Here is an 18,359-nt window from a genome sequence, read left to right as displayed (position 1 = left end):
TCTCCTTCATTCTCTCCATCTGTCTCTGCTCAGCTCCTATCTTCTTTCTCTTCAGTACCATCTCTTCTCACTCCTCCCAAGCTTTCCTCCCATCTTTCAGCTTTCCCCCAATCTTTTTGTCTCCCATCCATGCCACATCCTTCCTCATTCCTCCATCTACAACATCCATTATCTGTAGAATGCCCCCATTTCAATCCTTAACCCTTGCCATCAACAACCTTCCACTTCCTGCCTCCACCCTATATGGATGCACATGGCTTAATGGGGGAAGAGACAGCATGGATTCCTTACCAATCTAAAATAATTCTTTGAAGGTATAAATAAGCATGTGGATAACAGTGAACCAGTCGAAATAATGTAATCTGGATTTTCAGCAGGCATTTGATAAAGTCCTTCATGAAAAGACTCCTCGGTAAAATAAATATCATGCCATCACTTTCAATATCACTTTCAAAGCATATCCAGCATAGCTCTCTGCTTCAACGGCAGGGGGGAAAGAGGAAAAGAGGATTTATATTCAGGCAACAACCAACAAGAACTGAATTACATAGTCTGGGTAAACAAATAATTATGGGTGTAGCTTGCTTGTTAGGGCGGTTACTACCCCGAATCAATTAAGCCTGATACTTCACTTGGCATACATATCCAGCGCAACTCACTGCTTCAACGGCAGGGGGGAATAAAGAAAAGAGGAATTATATTCAGACAACAACCAACAAGGACTGAATGGCACAGGCTGGGTAAACAAATAAGCGTGGGAGTAGCTTGTTTATTGCGGCAGATAATATCCCTAACCAATTAAGCTAGATACTTCACTTTGATGCAGCTCCAGCACTTCTCTCTACATTAATGGCGGGGGTGGAAGGTAACTAGAACCAAAAAGTTACTAATAAGGGCCAAGAGTATCAGATAAGTATGAGAAAAAAAAAAGTGTGAAAGCTTGCTGGGCAGACTGGATGGTTGGTCGTCTTCTGCCGTCACTTCTCTGTTTCTATGAGGCAGTTTCTATTGTGGACTTGTAATTGGTTCAAGAACAGGAAGCAGAGTAGGATTATATGATCAGTTTCCTCAAAGAACAGAGATTGAAGCATTCAGTTTGCTTTGTACTGGGACTATCTACTGGTGTTATGTAACAAATTCATTCAAAGTCTGGAAAAGGGAGCAATGAGTTTAGGTGATCAAATTTGAAGATGGTACAAAGCAGTTCAAAGCAGTTCAAAGTACTTAAAATGCAAGCAGACTGTGAAGAAATACAGAAGAATATTGCAAGACTAGGAAACGGGACATTTGTATGCAGATGAACTTTAATGTAGACAAGTGCAAAGTAATGTGCATAGGGATAAATAATCTGAACTATATACACACACAGACTAGGTTCCAATTAGGCGCTAACACTGACGAAAACGACCTTGAACCATCCAGCCGGCAGCGGTTAAAAATACAAATAAGGGGGGCGCTGTTCTGCCGGCGACGGTGATGGCCGCTTAAATTTGAGCTCTCCCTCCCAGACTCTAAATGTGCACTTAAACTGACTTTGAAACGCGCAGAAAACCCCAGGAGAACTTGCCTACCTTGTTCGGGTGATCGATACCATGGCGGGCAAGCGGAAACCTACGGATCTGAAGCAGTTTTCGTTTTCTAAATTACCGCCGGAACTGTCGGAGGACCACGAGGGCAGGCCGGAGCAGGCCGCGCCGGAAGGTGCCGCAGTCAATTTTGCAGCAGACCCGGGGAGTGCGGCAGTCGCGGAACTCGAGCCCCCGGCAAGTCTCACTCAGCTGCGGGATGAGATACGCGGCTGGTTCATCGAATTTCGGGCGGATCTTAAAAACCATAAGAAAGATCTTTTGGCCTCTATATCAGACCTCCGTGAAGATTTTGCTGCGTTGGGCCAGCGTGTGGATGAGGTTGATGTCCGGACGGAGGGACACGCAGCTGCTATCAACAACCTAAACGAGCAACAGGGGGCCCTGAGTGGTGAGTTGTCTTCTCTTCAGGATAAACTAGAGGATCTTGAAAACCGCTCCAGACGCTGCAATCTGCGGATCCGAGGGGTCCCTGAATTGCCAGCCTATACTAATGCTAATGAGATCGCGGGGCGTATTTGCAGATTCCTTCTCACCGAGGGCAATATCCCTAGTCCTGATGCTGCAGACCAGCCGGCTATTAAACTGGAAAGGGCCCACAGAGCCCTGGGGCCCCGGTCTGAAGCCAAACCTAGGGACCTGGTATTGTGCTTCCATAGCTTTGCTCAGAAGACTGCGATTATGGAGGCAGCTCGGAAACAGAATAATTGGTTGTGGGAAGGACATCCTATCTCCATTTTCCAAGATCTAGCCGCCACCACGCTGCGACGGCGGTTTGAGATGCGAGACATTACCACTTTTCTGCGGCAGGAAAATATTAGATATAAATGGACTTTTCCATTTGGCCTACAATTTGATGTGAAAGGGACCACTTACAGGCTTAAAACTCTGCATGCCGCTGTGGAAGCCTTGGAAAAAGCTGGGTTTCGCCTTCCCATCGCTACTCCACGGCCCACGGCGGGCTCCCGCAAGCTGGTTGATCAACCCCGCTGGCACAGAGTTGGTAAAGGGGGCAAACGCCTCCGTAGGCACTCAGAGGACTCAAGAGCAGCCTTATCGGATCAAGGCTGAGCTGTTGGTGCCTCAGGTTTATCTCATTGCTCTATTTACCTGTTAGTCCACCTTTATGGTTATCTTTTCTGGTTGCAATAGGTTGCATGTATCTCTTTATGACTTAACGACTCCGAGTTTCTCTGTGAGAACATGTGTGTTAGTATTGCAATGTTAGCAGTTTTTGCTTTTTCCTGAATGTTTTGTAGTCTGGGGGGGAGGGTACTGATGGCGGTTGTTAACGCCCGGGTTGGAGGCCCTCCGGTTCATGGTACATACCATCTCTTGTGATGGATGGTGGGGGGGAGGAGGGTGGGTTGGGGGGGTTTGGGGGAGCATTTTTTCTCCATGTATTAGGATGCCATATATTGTTTTTCTGCACGGAACATGGGCTATGGCTATGGGAGTCTATAGCTTGCCAGGGGCTACTTTACTGTATAGGTTATGGCGGGGATGTTGAGGTTTGTCTCTATCAATGTTAAGGGTCTTAACCACCACCATAAACGTGCTCTTCTAGAGAGGGAGTTGTTGACCCAAAATACTACGGTTGGGTTTCTACAGGAGACCCATTTGCACAAGCGTTATGAACACTTACTGCGGTATAGGCATTTCCCACATAAATATCTGGCCGCAAGTACTAAAAACTCTAAGTTTGCGGGAGTGGGAATCTTATTGGCTCAGGATCTCACGCATGAGGTTCTTGCTTTTGTACCTGATCCCCACGGTCGGTATGTGTTATTGAAACTCCGTACTGGGGATGAAGTTATGACAATGATCACTGTTTATGCTCCAAATACGGGACAGGGCGCCTTCTTCCATACCCTTGATAATCTATTGCTTTTGCATGCGGAAGGACCAGTGGTAATTGGTGGGGACTTTAATGTTACCCTCAACCCCGCCCTGGACAATTCTGGGCAATCCTCGACTCCCGCTCGGGGTGCGAGGTCCTCATTGAAATCCTTGATGGCAAGGTGGGATCTTAAAGATATTTGGCGCCAGCGGTTCCCAACCTCCAGAGCTTACACGTTTTATTCGCATGCTCATCAATCCTATTCTCGGATTGACTTTTTTCTTGTGGACTCTCTGGTACAAAATCGGGTAGTGAGGGGGGGAATTGACCCTATCACCTGGACAGACCATGGCCCGGTCACTTTGGCCATTACCCTACCTAAGGCCCATTCAGGACAAAGATTCTGGAGGTTAAATGAAACGTTACTGGCGGATAAGAGTTTTCTGCTCAAATTAGGGCAAGACCTACTCTCCTATTTTCAGTCTAATGCTACCCCAGAGTGTAAGCCCCCTATGTTATGGGAATGTTCTAAGGCGGTTGCTCGAGGCTTGTTAATCTCGCAGGCGACCTATTGCAAAAAGGTGAAGGGGGAACGAAGAGCCCTCCTACATGCCTCTATTGCCCAGCTTTCTAGGCAACATCAAGTACGACAGAGTGCCACAATTTTAGTCAACTGGAGAAGGCTCGATCTGAACTTAAAATGTTGGATCTTGATACGACTAATTTGGCTTTAAATATTACCAAACAGCAGTTTTATGAGGAAGGGGATAAGGCCGGTCGACTCTTGGCAAGACGTCTTAGGGTGGTACTGGCTCAAAATAATATTGCTAAAATTAAAAATCATCGGGGTGAGGTGGTTACGACCTCTGACGATATACGCCACTGCTTTACTGCGTTTTATGCAGCTCTGTATGCTGAAGATCCTGTTATTACAGACCTAGACATTGATAATTATTTAAATCCAGTTAGTTTGGCGACTTTGTCCTCTGACCAACAAGCGGGACTTGAGGGGCCTATTATTGCCGGCGAGGTTCAATATGCTATTAAATTGCTGAAGGCGGGTAAGGCACCTGGCCTTGATGGCCTCTCAGGGGGTTACTATAAGAAGTTGTCGCACATCTTGGCTCCACCCCTCACAGACATGTTCAACTCTTTGAGGGGGGACTCGAGGCTCGCTCCACACTCAAATGTAGCGGGTATCACAGTTCTGGCTAAACCAGGGAGGGACCCGGAGGTCTGTGGCTCCTATCGCCCGATCTCTCTGATCAACCTTGACCTTAAGATTCTGGCCCGGGTGTTGGCGGAACGGTTGAAGACTATTCTCCCTGATTTAATTCATAATGACCAGGTAGGCTTTGTACCAGATCGCATGGCCAGTGATAATATTCGTAAAGTAATTGATTTGATTGATTGGGTCCAGATTAAACGCATACCAGCAGTCCTTCTGGCCATCGATGCTGAAAAAGCTTTTGATCTGGTACACTGGCCCTTCTTATTTAAGGTTCTGCAAAAAATGGGCTTTGGTCCTTATTTTCAGGGTTGGGTGCGGGCCCTTTATGACTCCCCACAGGCTAGGGTTAAGGCGAATGGTGGATATGGCCCTTGCTTCCCTATTCAGAGGGGTACCCGACAGGGTTGTCCCCTGTCCCCTATGCTATTCGCTCTCTTCTTGGAGCCCCTTGCCTCGAAGGTCCGTGGTTCATCTCAGGTGGTGGGGATTGAGCTCCCAGGTATTCATTGCAAAATGTCGCTTTTTGCGGACGATGTTCTTTTTACACTGACGAACCCCTTTGATTCTCTCACTGCAGTGAAGGGTGAACTTGAAGCTTTTCAGAGAATAGCGGGGTTCCGGGTCAACCATGATAAATCAGAGTTATTGAACCTCACTATGAGCCCCCCGGAAATTGAGCGCATAAAGGCGGCGTTACCTTTCCGGTGGGCCACACATTTTATTAAATATTTGGGGGTCCATATTGGAGCACGTACCAATGATTTATTTAGTCATAACTATACCAAACTTTGGCAGAAGATTGAAGGCGACATCCACCGTTGGAGTAGGGAGGCCTTTTCTTGGATGGGCCGTATTGCCATTCTGAAAATGAATGTGCTTCCCCGTCTATTATATTTGTTCTCTACTCTCCCCACCCTAGTGCCCAAAAAGGTTCTTGACACCTGGCAAAGGAAGCTTTTTGGCTATATTTGGAAAAAGCGACCGCCCAGGGTGTCGCGGGCTGTCCTTTATCTGCATCGTAAAAGTGGGGGGAGGGGAGTCCCCAACTTGGCATGGTATCATGGGGCGGCTCATCTGCGACAGGTTGTTGCCATGTATCAACAACGTGATATTAAGCAGTGGGTCCGGATCGAACAGGCCATGATAGGGGGCATGCCTATTCACGCCCTGTTTTGGCAGCCTAAACATACCTTCAGGCCTCTTGAATACTTGCCTGGGGCGTTACGGACCACTCTCACGGTGTGGTCCCAATGGCGCAATAAGCTTGTCGGAAACCACACCTATTATCAGTTGTCTCATTTGTTTCATACCAATGATTTTCAGGTGGGATTTAGCTCCCCAGTTTTTCATAATTGGCAACAGCAGGGTGTGGTAACCATAAGTCACTTATGGAGGGATGGAGATGTCTTACCTGCACATGATTTTATGTCTAGACTTTCAGGGGGAATGGGAGATTTTTTGTGTATTGCGCAGGTGAGGCACTTTCTCCACACGATTAGGGATAAGCATCTGGTACGTGCCACCAAATCACTGTTTGAGACTTTCTGTGATAATGCTGATAGACTCAGAGGTGTCATTTCTAAACTGTATGGTTTATTAAATGTGCAGTCCCCCTTTGCTTTTCCACATATCAAAGCATGGGAGAATGAGCTGGGAGTGACTTTCTCCGAGGAGGACTGGGACGTTGTCTTTCACAATACAGCTAAAAGCTCCATTTCTGCAGCCATTCAAGAACATTGTTATAAACTCCTGTATCGATGGCATCTGACCCCTGCCCGGTTACATGTTATGTTCTCTCAACGCTCTGACCAATGCTGGAGACAATGTGGCCAGGTGGGCTCCTTCCTCCATATTTGGTGGTCCTGCCCCATCGTGGCTGTATTTTGGAATGTAGTGTTTGCCTGGTTGCGGGCTGTGCTGGACACGGATCTCCTTCCCGGACCTTCACAGGTCTTGCTGAACTTGCCTTGTGAGGACATGGACAAATTCCGGCAAGTCTTTATTACTCAGGTGTTTATTGCAGCTCGTTGTGAAATTGCCAAAGCCTGGAAAAAACCGGACTTACCTTCTCTGTCGGTGGTGATTCATAGATTGCATATGTGTCATCGTATGGAACACCTTACTGCGTTGCGCAGGGACAGGGTCGCAAAATTTCAACGTATATGGGACCCCTTTCTTAAGTGGCTTCACAGCCAAACTATCTAAGGTATACATGGAGTGGAGTTTGGGTGGTCTATACCATATGACCTGGCTTTACCCCGGGGATTATACCTCGATTATACCTCACACTTACTTATTAGTGGACTGGATATCTCTGACCGTACATGCTCTGGTTCATGTTTTATATTATTTTGTTGATTTCTCATATGGGATCCATTTGGATTTTATTTGGATTTTATTGGAATGCTATGGAATAGGGACGGGGGTGGGAAGGGAAGGGGACAGAGGGGCTTGGGGAATGTTTGATGAAAACTGTATTGGTCTCATTATATTCTTTTGGTTTGCTATCTGTTTAATGTGATCAATAAAATTTTATATACAAAAAAAAAAAAATACAAATAAAATGTTATAAATTATTTGTGAAGGAATTGAGAATAAAACTGAGAATATCATGTTTCTGTATAAATCTATGGTGTGATACACCTTGAGTATGGTGTACATTTCTGGCTGCTTCATCTTAAAAAATAAATAGCAGAATTAGAAAAGGTATAGCGTAGGGCCATGCATGGGTCCAAAATTCCTAAACAGACAGGAACAATCCCCAGATGCTCTGGTCCTGCCTGTTGATATATCAAAATAGTACTGGTTGACCCTGTGGCCAGCACCATTTTGTTGTACAGAAGTACATGCCCTGCAGTGGTGCCAACCAGAAAACCCTGCAAAAAAGCAAAAAAAAAAAAACTTGGAACCCATATGGTATTAGGCGTATTTTAACACATGTTGGGTGTGGGTTTAGCCCTCAGAAAGCCATGAGTAAACTGAATTACAATTCAAACAGTAAACCTATAAAAAGGCAACACTGCAAAATGATTACCCTTCCTGGTAGGCACGTAGTCTCTAGCCCATGGTCTCAGGATGGATCCAGACAAGCTTGCAGCTATTCAGAACTGCCCCAAACCAGTAGGCCTCAAGGTTCTCCAGCGATTTATGGGGATTGCTAATTACTATCATCAGTTCATCCCCAAATACTCCTCTCTAGCAGCCCCTTTCATCACCCTAATCAAGAAGGGCTCTAACATCCGAAACTGGCCTGAAACAGCAGTCCAAGCCTTCACACAGATCAAGGTTGCATTCCTTGCTGCCTCTTGGCTGAAACACCCTGACCCTTTTTTTAAGATGGTGCCAGATGTGACAGAGGCCGGCCAATGGCATCAATAGCCCCTGTCACATGGTAAGGGCAAAGGGCCACCGGCGCCATTTTGTTTACTGGCAACTGAAGGCCCGAGAGTGGGAGATTGCTCCCGGGACCCCCGCTGGACTACCAGGGACTTTCAGCAAGTTTTGGGGGGTCAGGAGGGTGGGGGATTGTAATTAATTAAATCTGAAGGGTTGGGGTGGGGGGGGGGGGTTTCGGTTCGGGACAGTTGAAAAAAAAATCGGCCTGAACCATGAAACGAAATTTCTCGCAGCAGGCCAATAACAAAGGCCAAACCAAAAGGTTCAGCCAAATCACATCTCTAATAAATGTATTGAAAAGCACTAGTCCAAGTACAGATCCCTGAGACACTCCACTGTTTACCTTTTTCCACTGTGAAAACTGACTATTTAATCCTACTCTCTGTTTCCTGTCTTTTAACCAACTTGCAATCCACAAAAGTATATCGCCTCCTATCCCATGACTTTTTAGTTTTCTTAGAAGCCTCTCATGAGGGACTTTGTCAAATGCTTTCTGGAAATCCAAATATACCACATCTACCGGTTCACATTTGTCCACATGTTTATTCACCCTTTCAAAAAAAATGTAGATTTGTAAGGCAAGACTTCCCTTAGGTAAATCCATGTTGGCTGTGTCCCATCAAGCCTTGTCTATCTAAATGTTTTGTGATTTTATTCTTTATAACAGTTCCATAGCCTCTTTTGCCATAAGCCCAAGCCAAAGGGCTTGGGGAGGGGGCTTAGAAGAGGAGGTACTTAACACTTGGCCGACCATGGTCACCACGCCATGGCTGGCCTACTCTCACCTTGAGATGCTGCTGCTTTCCTGGAGTGCCGCCTGGCCGCACAGGAAGCTGATCCTGACGCCATCTCTATCTAAGTGCGCGCTCAATAGTCCTGATCTTAAAGGCCCCGTGGCAGGAAATGTTCCTGTGGCGTTCTGCCCTGATATTTAAAACTCACTCCTGCAGCCAGCTGATGCCTCAGCAACAGGTCCTCCTGCTTTAGCTGGTGTTTGTTGCTACTCATTCCTGCCTTGCTCATTGCCTCATTCCAGTTCCTGCCTGCCTTTTCCCGGTACCTGCCTTGCTCTTGCCTTGTTACAATTCCTTGCTTTCTCTCTGCCTTGTTTCATGCATCCAGGGTGCAGGACATACCAACTCTGTGAGTTTTAAATATGTTCATAGCGCCGGCACATGAGGAGGCATGGCGAAATGGGCTCCTGTATCTCTCCTGTGAATGGGCTGATATGGAGCATGAGTGGCCACATGAAGAACGCTGTATGGCCGCAGACACATGCATGCACCTTTGAGGAAACATTGGTATGCATCCCAAAAACAACCTGCCTCCCACTTTCCTACAGACAAACTGCCCTCCCCCTAGCCTGCCATCCCTGGAGTACCCACAACTGCCCCTACCAGTCTATGTCAGGGCTTTCCAAACTTGTCCTGGTGAATTTATCTCAAATCTGTCTCATTCACACCCAATGAGGATATCCTGAAAATTGGTCATGGTGCCTGAGACACCCTGGTTTATATTCTCTGCAGTTCTCCCATAGTCGCCTGGTCTCCACCGTCCTCACAGACAACCCACCCGCCTCTCTCTACACAGACAAATTTTGCACACATACTCATGCCATGGTTGGCATATTCTAATATGTGTCACTACAGGAGTCACAGTTGACATCACACTATTTAGTCACAGGGAACGGCCCAATCCGGAAGCAGTGTATGCGCGATGCAATCTGTGATCCTCCTGTTAGCTTTGTTAACCTTAAATTATCTTGCCTGTAATACCTGGCTTCTGCAAGCCTCCAGGCTATCTTTTGCAGCTAGGCAAGCCCAAGTGATTCAGGTACAAGGAGGGAGGAGGAAAGGCGATTGTTGCTAGTGTGACAGCCTTCCTGACGAGCGAGTGTCACCGAGGCAAGCAAGAGGTGAGCCTCTTGGGCCAGAAAATGTTCCTTAAGCCACTTGGGCATACTATCTAGAGAAAGCAACAGAAACTGCCCAGGGAGAAAACAGGGAAAAGAAGAAAAATTAACAAAACTAAGTGGAGATAAGGGAATAAGAAAAATTTACCTTCAAACATAGAATGCATACATTTTTTCATTTTTACAAAAGAGTTTTATTCTTTGCAATTTGTGTCATTTGTTTTATTGGAATTACCTAGCGATACTGACATACATGAGCCTTTTAGAGCCCACAGGCAAGCCCCATCACAAACTTAACTTTACATGAACAGGAAAGGGCTGTCATGCATAACAAAGCTGGTCCTACTCAGCTGTGAAGTGAAAATAACATCCCTTGCACACATAACCATACATACTGTGCTCTCCGTAGAGAAAGTCAACATCCAGGGACTCATCTGGCTACCATTTTTGGAGTGGAAATGCCCAGGGTCATGAGGCTCTCTGTATTCTGTACAACCCTGACAGCTCTAAGCCTCTTCATTGGTGAGTGCGCTCCACATAAGAATATATTTCTAAAACAAACTGGATTGTAGATGAATAATTTTGTGCAGTTGGGGGAATACTTTCCTTTTAAGTTACAGTAAATCGTCAGATGTTATATAATCTGTTTATCGCCCTTCTTTTCCCCCTCTCTCACCTTAGGAGTTTTGCATCTCTGTTTATTGCCAAGGATTATCCCAGTGCCTGCCCCTCTCTCTCCTCAGCAGCTCCTGTCTGTTTATCTCATATTGCCCCTGCTTTTACCCTGCCTTCCACGCCTTCTCCTCCGTAGTTCCTGTATCTGTTTATTGCTCCTCCATTTCCCCTACCTACCCCCTTCTCAGCAGTTACTGTGTATATTGCCCTTGCTTTTCCATTGCTTGCCCCATCTCTACTCAGCAGTTACTATACCTCTGTTTATTACCGTTGATTTTTCCCCTGCCTCCCAGTTGCTCTCCTTAGAAACTACTGGACCTCACCTCAACAATTAACTCTGCTTATTACCCTACATCGGCCTACCTGCCCCCATCTCCTCAACAGTTACTGTGTTTATTGTTCCTGCTTTTCCCTTATCCACCCAACTTTTTCTCATCAACTTCCCTGTATATCTGTTTAGTATTATTTATAAATTTCTATAGCCCTAGCAGATGTTGTTCATTGGCCTAGCCTCTTTTTCTTGTCCCGCGGGCAGTTTTTGTATGTTTATTGTACCCCCTAGACGTATATAACACCCGAGAATATGTTGGAATTCGCAGGAGCTGTAATTTGAGGTCAGCTCCTTGGTTAAGGATGGTGAACACAAGGGCAATAAGAGTGAAGGCATACCCTACAAAACTGAATGCACATCACGCAGATCCAAGTTTTAAAAGACCGCAGAAATGCAAGGGCACTACAAACATGCAGTACGCATACCCCATGTTTTCTTGTGCCACATTCCACAAGGCTGCATGAATGCAGATAAAAGACGGAGGCGTGCCTGCTGCAAGCTTTTCAGCAGGATTTTAACGTATGGGGTGGAACATGCAGTGTTCTGCAGGGGACATTCCCTTTCTGAAATAGAAACAGACAATTCAGACCAGGGCCGGTGCTAGCTTTTTTGCTGCCCTGTGCAAAAAATTACTGTGCTGCCCCCCTCCCCCCCCCCCCCCCCAGGATTCATTCAGTGACTGTCCCGAGCCCATCAAATAAAGCCCAGCTCCTTCCTGCAATCTATATTTTTAAAAACTGACATGCCCTCCCCCAGAACTCATGAAAAGACTTGCACACATGCCACCTCCCCACACCCACAATTAAATTATGCATTTATAACAAATTTTACATGAAAAAGAACATTCAAGAGTACAGCCTTCTGAGGCAATAACAACACTTACAACCTGCATATTATATTTACATGCACTGCTGTGGTGCCAACAAGAAAACTCTGCAAAAAAGAGACTTGGAACTTTTATAGAAGTAGATTTTTTATAATGCATATTGGATGTGAGCATGGCCCTCAGAAAGCCATGAACAGACAGAATTACCATTACAATATAGTAAACCTCCCCTACCAGAACAACCCTAATAACCTTATCTATGAAAAGGCAACACCTCACACATTACACCAGGCCTTAGAACAGGGGTCAGGAACCTTTTTGGCTGAGAGAGCCATAAATGCCACATATTTTAAAATGTAATTCCATGAGAGCCATACAATATGTTTAAAACTAAATACAAGTAAATGTGTGCATTTTATGTAAGATCACACTTTTAAAGTACAATAAGTCTCTGAAAATATTACACCAGGCCTTAAGACACCAATACATCTCCTATTAGGAAAACGGACCAAGTCAGGCTGCTATAGAGTCCTACACAGAAACTACACGCCAGCAGAAAACCTCACCTGAATCACGTGCTGTCCCTCACCTAACATAGAATAAAGAGACCAAAACGCATAACAAGAAGCATGCAGACAAAAACTGAATTGGAAACTGCAACAAGCCAGAGTCTCTGTATGCAGTGTAACAAAGGAAAAAAGAAACATCACACATCCTTATAAAACAAATCAAGAAATATAAAATCATCAGCAGTAAAACTGTACTAACAAAAAGAACATATTTCGAAACAGCTGATGAGTGGAATATCCAATAATTAAAAACTCATATAAAACATTTCCAGATACCAACAAAATATTTCAAAATAGCAGACACAAAGATCCAGTAATGAAAAATAATAAGGATACAAAAATTTTTTTGCTCTGCATACCTGGGAACGTTTGATATCCAGGTGTCCTGAGATTGTTCTGAATTAGCAGGAGGTGGGGTGGTTTGCTTGGAACTTTCTCCTCTCTCAGTCACATACCAGCGCTCTCTCTCACACTGGCTCTCAATGACACACCTATACACACATGCTCTCAGTCACTCACATATACAAATGTTTTTTTCTCTCTCACTTATATAGGCTCTTAATTACACATTTACACACATGCTGTCTATCTTTTCACGCTTACACACACACAGGCTTTCAATCACATAAATACATGCTGTCTTTTTCTCTCACACACAGACTCTCATTCACATGCTTACAAACATGTCCTCTCTTTCTCTCATTTACACACAGGCTCTCAATCACATACTCACATGCTCCCTCACCTAAATCAGCTCTCAATCACACACATACACACATGGTCTCTCTCTCTCATTTAAACACAGGCTCTCAATCACATACTCACATGCTCCATCACCTAAACCAGCTGTCAATCAGACACAGACACACATGATCTCTCTCTTACTTATACACACAGGCTCTTAATCATACATACACATGATCTCTCTCACACACAAAGGATCTCAATCATACACACATACTCTTTCAAACAAACAGGTTTTCAATTACAAACTTACACATACAGGTTCCCAATGGTAAACTTACATTCATGCTCTCTCTCTCACAGGCAGGATCTCAATCACAGACATACTCTCTTTCACATATACAGGCTCTCAATCATTCACATACATGCAATCTCTCACTCACACACACAGGATCTCAAACACACATGCTTGCTCGCTCATTCATTCACTCTCTCTCTCCCCCCCCCCCCCCCCCCCCCCGGGAACTCGCGGCAGCAGCAGCCACCTCCCAACGCTAACCTCCTTCATTTTCAGCCCTCGCGGAGGCGAAGGCGGAGTCCCATCGGCCGCGGTTGAAGATTTTCATTTTCCTCCGAGCCGCGCTGCTCTCTTCTTCCCGCGGCCCGGAAGAGGAAGTGGAGAGCATCGGGTGCCTGCGCGGGAAGACCCGCGCAGGCACCCGATGACTCCAGCGCTGGCACCCGGCTGACACCCGATGACCCCCGCGCAGGCACCCGGATGACTCCAGTCGGCGTGCTCTCTTCTCCTCCCCCCCGCGGCCCGGAAGAGGAAGTGGTGAGCATCGGGTGCCTGCGCGGAAGAAGAGACCACGCTAGTGTGGTCTCTTCTTCCCGCGCAGGCACCCGATGCTCTCCACTTCCTCTTCCGGGCCGCGGGGGGGAGAAGAGAGCACGCCGGTGCCGCTGACTACAGCTGTCCTGCCGCGTTCTGCCCGGGCTGACAGCATTTTAAGCCCGGGCAGCGGAGGACCGGGGAGCAGCTGGGTCAGCGGGGAACCGCGAAGTATGGCGACACTTGTCTGCGAGCCAGATGCAGCCCTCAAAAGAGCCATATCTGGCTCGCGAGCCATGGGTTCCCGACCCCTGCCTTAGAACAATAAAACTCTTATTAGGAAATCAGGCTGCTATAGATCCCTTCACAGAAATTACATGCCAGCAAAATACCTCATCTCGATCACATATGCAGAACACAGAGAGACCCTGACCAAATACAGAATAAAGAGATCAGAAAGTATAAACAGAAATGTGCTGAGAACTGAACTGGAACCCACAACAAGCCAGCCTGTACATGCAAAGCAACAATGGAAAAACAGAAACATTACCATTCTTCATAAAACATTAAATAATAAAAGAACTATAAAATCATAGTCATAAAAATAATAAATATTTCAAAGCACTTAATGAATAGAATATCCAAAATTTCCTAAAACACCAATAAAATATTTCAACATGTGATGAATAAAAAATCCAATAATTAAAAAATGTTCTATTCCCCCCCATAAAAAAATAAATATTTCAAAAGAGCAGACTCATCAAATTACACCCAATAATTAGAACTAATAAGGATTAAAAAATTCTTCTGCTCTCCCTACCTGTGATCTTCTGATTTCCAGTCACCCTGAGATTGTCATGGATTGGGGGAGGTAGGGCCGCACAAATTTTAACTTCTCTCTCATACGTACACACAATAACATATTAATTCTTTCACCCACTCCCTCTCCCTCACAGATACATTATGTGTGTGTGTGTGTGTGTGTGTGTGTGTGCGCGTGCGCCACTGGGAACCTATATGTGACACATGGGTTTTCAAGGCACACAAATATACACAAATATACAAGCACACAGGTTCTCAAACAGACACATTCACAGACACGCAGGCTCTCACACAGACACACACACATAGGCTCTCATACAGACACACACACATGCACACAAACACAGACTCTCAGACACACACTGGCTCTCACTCACTGATGCACACATACAAGCTCACACACACATATACACATGGCCTTCTGCTATCTTCGGGCCAAGGTGAGATGAGCTCCACCACGGCCCCACGGGCTTCTTGTTGTCTTCAGACCATGGCAGGATAAGCTCCACCATGGCCTCGTGGGCCTTCTGTTGTCTTTGGGCCGTGGTCGGTTGAGCTCCACCATGGCCAACTGACCTTCCTGCTTCGCGGGGGAGGGAGGAGCAGAAGCTGTGCTCGGGCACATGCACGACAGAAGATGGGTTATGCACCGGCAGCCAGCAGCCTCTCTCCTAATTCAGCTGCCAGCGGGTTAGGCTCTGCAGTGACCTCTCTTGCTGCCGCCAGCCCACCACCCCCCTCAGGTGTGCCGCCCTGTGCAACTGCACAGTATGCACATCCGGTCATGCTGGGCCTGAGTTCAGACATGTGCTAATCAGCCCTTCTCCTTTACTACCCCTATGTACATCAGTTCCTCCATGATGAAAAGATAATGTTCTGAAGAGTGAGAATAAAGACATGACTTTTAAGCATATTATAGATGGAGGCCCAGGCTTACATTAGGCCAAGGGTTGTCTCATGAGCCACATGCAGCTCTTTAAAGGACTTTTGCTAGGCCCTTTGTATTCCCCCAAAACCCAGAACTGTTCAGTTGTAGTTCCTGTCTCTCTTGCCCACAGATGTTGTTCTGTTGCTGCACATTTTAAAACTTGCAGGCCAGAGCTGTCAATCTTGGTATTATAAAGGCAGTAATTAGGATGTGCTGAACTGCAAGTTAAAAAAAATATTTGCAGTGCCGGCACAGGGCAACTGATGGACCTCACTCACTAGCCACCAAAGACTAGAGGAAGAGGCCCAGGGCAGTTAGTGGAGACCACCAGCTAGCCACCAAAGAAATGAAAAAGGTGGTGACCTGGGGTAGCTAGCGGAGCACACAGAAAAGGCCCTGGTAGAGTAAGAAACATGGGGGATGCAGGAAAGAAGGGAGGTTAAGAAACTGCCCAGGGAGTCAGAGAGAGAGAGGGAGAGTCTGTGCCAAATGTTGGTGGTTTAGGAGAGTGGGATAGACTAAGCCTAGTGAGGTGGTGGGGAGAGATAGGAGGATAGGCTGGATAGAGAGTGGAGGAAGGTAGAGTTGGGGGGGGGGCTGCTTAGAGTGTGGGGTAAGGGATAGGGAGAGATTGTCAAAGATGGGTGGCTAAGTTTGAGAGAATGAGGCTAGTGGGGTTGAAGAGGAAGTTGAGAGAGCTTGCAGCCACACCCTTCCACCCATGAGGTTCTGTGGTACTGTACCTTCTGGTTCTTCGGCTTTTGGTGCATGAAAGATTGGCCACTTCTAGATTAAGCTGTGGTGTTCAGCTTTCTGAGCCTGGCTCTAACTCAGCTCCCACTGAGCTGCACATCTTCTGGGCCTGGCTTGCCATGGACCACATTTCTTTCATGATCCATCTTGGATTTGAAGCTATAGTTTGCCAGGGCAGAGATGAGAGAAGAAGATTTCCTGCAATTTAAGTCACTCTTCCACTAATCCCTGGAGGTTTTAGCTGCAGCCTTATGCAGTAAGAGGCTACTGGAATGTCCAGCTTGCAAAATACCTTTATTCTGGTTCAATGCAAGTTAAAAATGGGAATTGGTGTTGGGTCAATGTTGACTTCGATTTTTTTACAGCAAACTAGTTATATCAGGAAAATGTGAGCTGTAGCCCATGAAATCCATTAAGCTTTTCCATGCCCTCATTTTTAGGGTTTGTGGCTCATTCTAAACTGACTTTGGCAAGAATTCAGAACAACTGGTCATTACTTGAAGGTTTTATGTTCACGCATGTACAATAAGGCTTTAACAAACTGCCTTATTGTCTGTACCCTGAGGTCAGTTCCTTTTGTGCCCGAGAATATGGCAGCTGTTGGCTCTGCCAGGCTGATCCAGTCCTGGTTTTGTCCCATTGCATGCATGGACTCGTGGTTCCAAATTTTCTAGGAAAAGCAGGAACTGCAATAAAGGAAAAAATAAAACTGGATCAGCCTGTTAGGGTTGCTTTGGGACAGTTGACTATCCTACTAGTGAGTGTGTCTGTGTATTATGTACTAGGAAGATTTGTTCCTGGGCTCTCTACAATGGTTTTCAGAGAGGGACAGAGAGCAGGACAATTTGGCACCAGTATATAAACCTTCCTGAAGCACTACATTACATTTTTTATTTATATGCCACCTTCCTCCAAGAAGGACCCAGAGTGGCTTACAACGTAACAGCAATAACATAATCAAGTAGCACATCAAAACAATACAATAGATTAAAAAACATAAAAATACAAGCATAACATTTCCCACCCTATCAGACTCCAGAAATACTCGCTATCCCTCTGAAAGGAACTCCCAAAGGGGGCACCCTTCTTTAGTTTCACCCTGACACTGCAGCAGGTCGACTCTTAAGGTTGGCCAATGACAACATCAATGGGAGGAGGCAGGGCCAACAAACTGGAGCAGGAGCTGGAACATGCCACACTAGCAGGATTACAATTTTGTAGGGCTTGCGGGAAGGTGGGAGCCAGAAGGAAATATGGATGCAAGTGGCTAGGGCAAGTTATTAACTCTGATCACTTCCAAATGGTCAGGCCTACTTCAGGAGTTTTCAGCTGACATGCACACGTCTCTAGAATTGCCAGTGATCCCTTATTATAAGGGATGCCTCTAACTCTTTATTTAAACATATTCAGACATACATAACAAAGCAAATAAAAGAGTAACAATAAACCAAAATCAATCTGGCTTCTTACAAAGAAAATATAACGGCACACTGTACAAATCCAAATGACCAAGTATGACAAGAACCATTCCTCCCATATGCCCCCTCTGAAACTCAGTCAGTACCGTAATGGTCAAGGTATGGTATGGGCCCCATATCTGGTAGAATTTGAAACCTTTATTAAGCACCTGAAATCTTATTCTCTCAGTGTCCATTATATTTCAAACCTGGGCCTTCCAATACCCCAGATCTAGATTAGATTTCCACAAGGTCGTAATAGTGAACCTAGCAGCCAAAAGGAGCTGCCCTGTCAGGGATCGAAGTTGACAGGTACCAAAGAATCCTGCCAAACCCCCAATAAGCCCAATTAAGGCAGCAAGTGAAACTCAAAATTTAATTGCGATCTCCTTAGCTACCTCCCCCCAAAACCATGCCACCCTGGGGCACAACCACCACATTTGAATGTAGGAACCAAGTTCCCCGCAACCCCTCCAACATGAACTACTATTACCCAGGGAACAAAGTTGCAAGATAA

The 18,359-nt window shown here is 45.8% G+C and overlaps 1 protein-coding gene across 3 annotated transcripts in view; it reads left to right on the top strand.

Moving 5' to 3' along the window:
• The first annotated feature begins 10,375 nt into the window (after positions 1 to 10,375).
• Positions 10,376 to 18,359, top strand: part of CD79B (CD79b molecule) — a 35,708-nt gene continuing 27,724 nt past the window's right edge. For all 3 annotated transcript variants that reach the window (XR_003852245.1, XM_029573917.1, XM_029573916.1), the window contains exon 1: positions 10,376 to 10,487. Coding sequence is in view for 2 of the 3 variants with exons in the window: in XM_029573917.1 (XP_029429777.1) it covers positions 10,424 to 10,487 (64 nt within the window). In the remaining variant the exon portion in view is untranslated. The remainder of the gene's footprint in view (positions 10,488 to 18,359) is intronic.

This window comes from Rhinatrema bivittatum, chromosome 12, assembly GCF_901001135.1.
Source record: "Rhinatrema bivittatum chromosome 12, aRhiBiv1.1, whole genome shotgun sequence".
Lineage (NCBI taxonomy): Eukaryota > Metazoa > Chordata > Amphibia > Gymnophiona > Rhinatrematidae > Rhinatrema > Rhinatrema bivittatum.
Note: the sequence above shows the minus strand (reverse complement) of the source record. Positions and strands in the feature narration are given on the sequence as shown.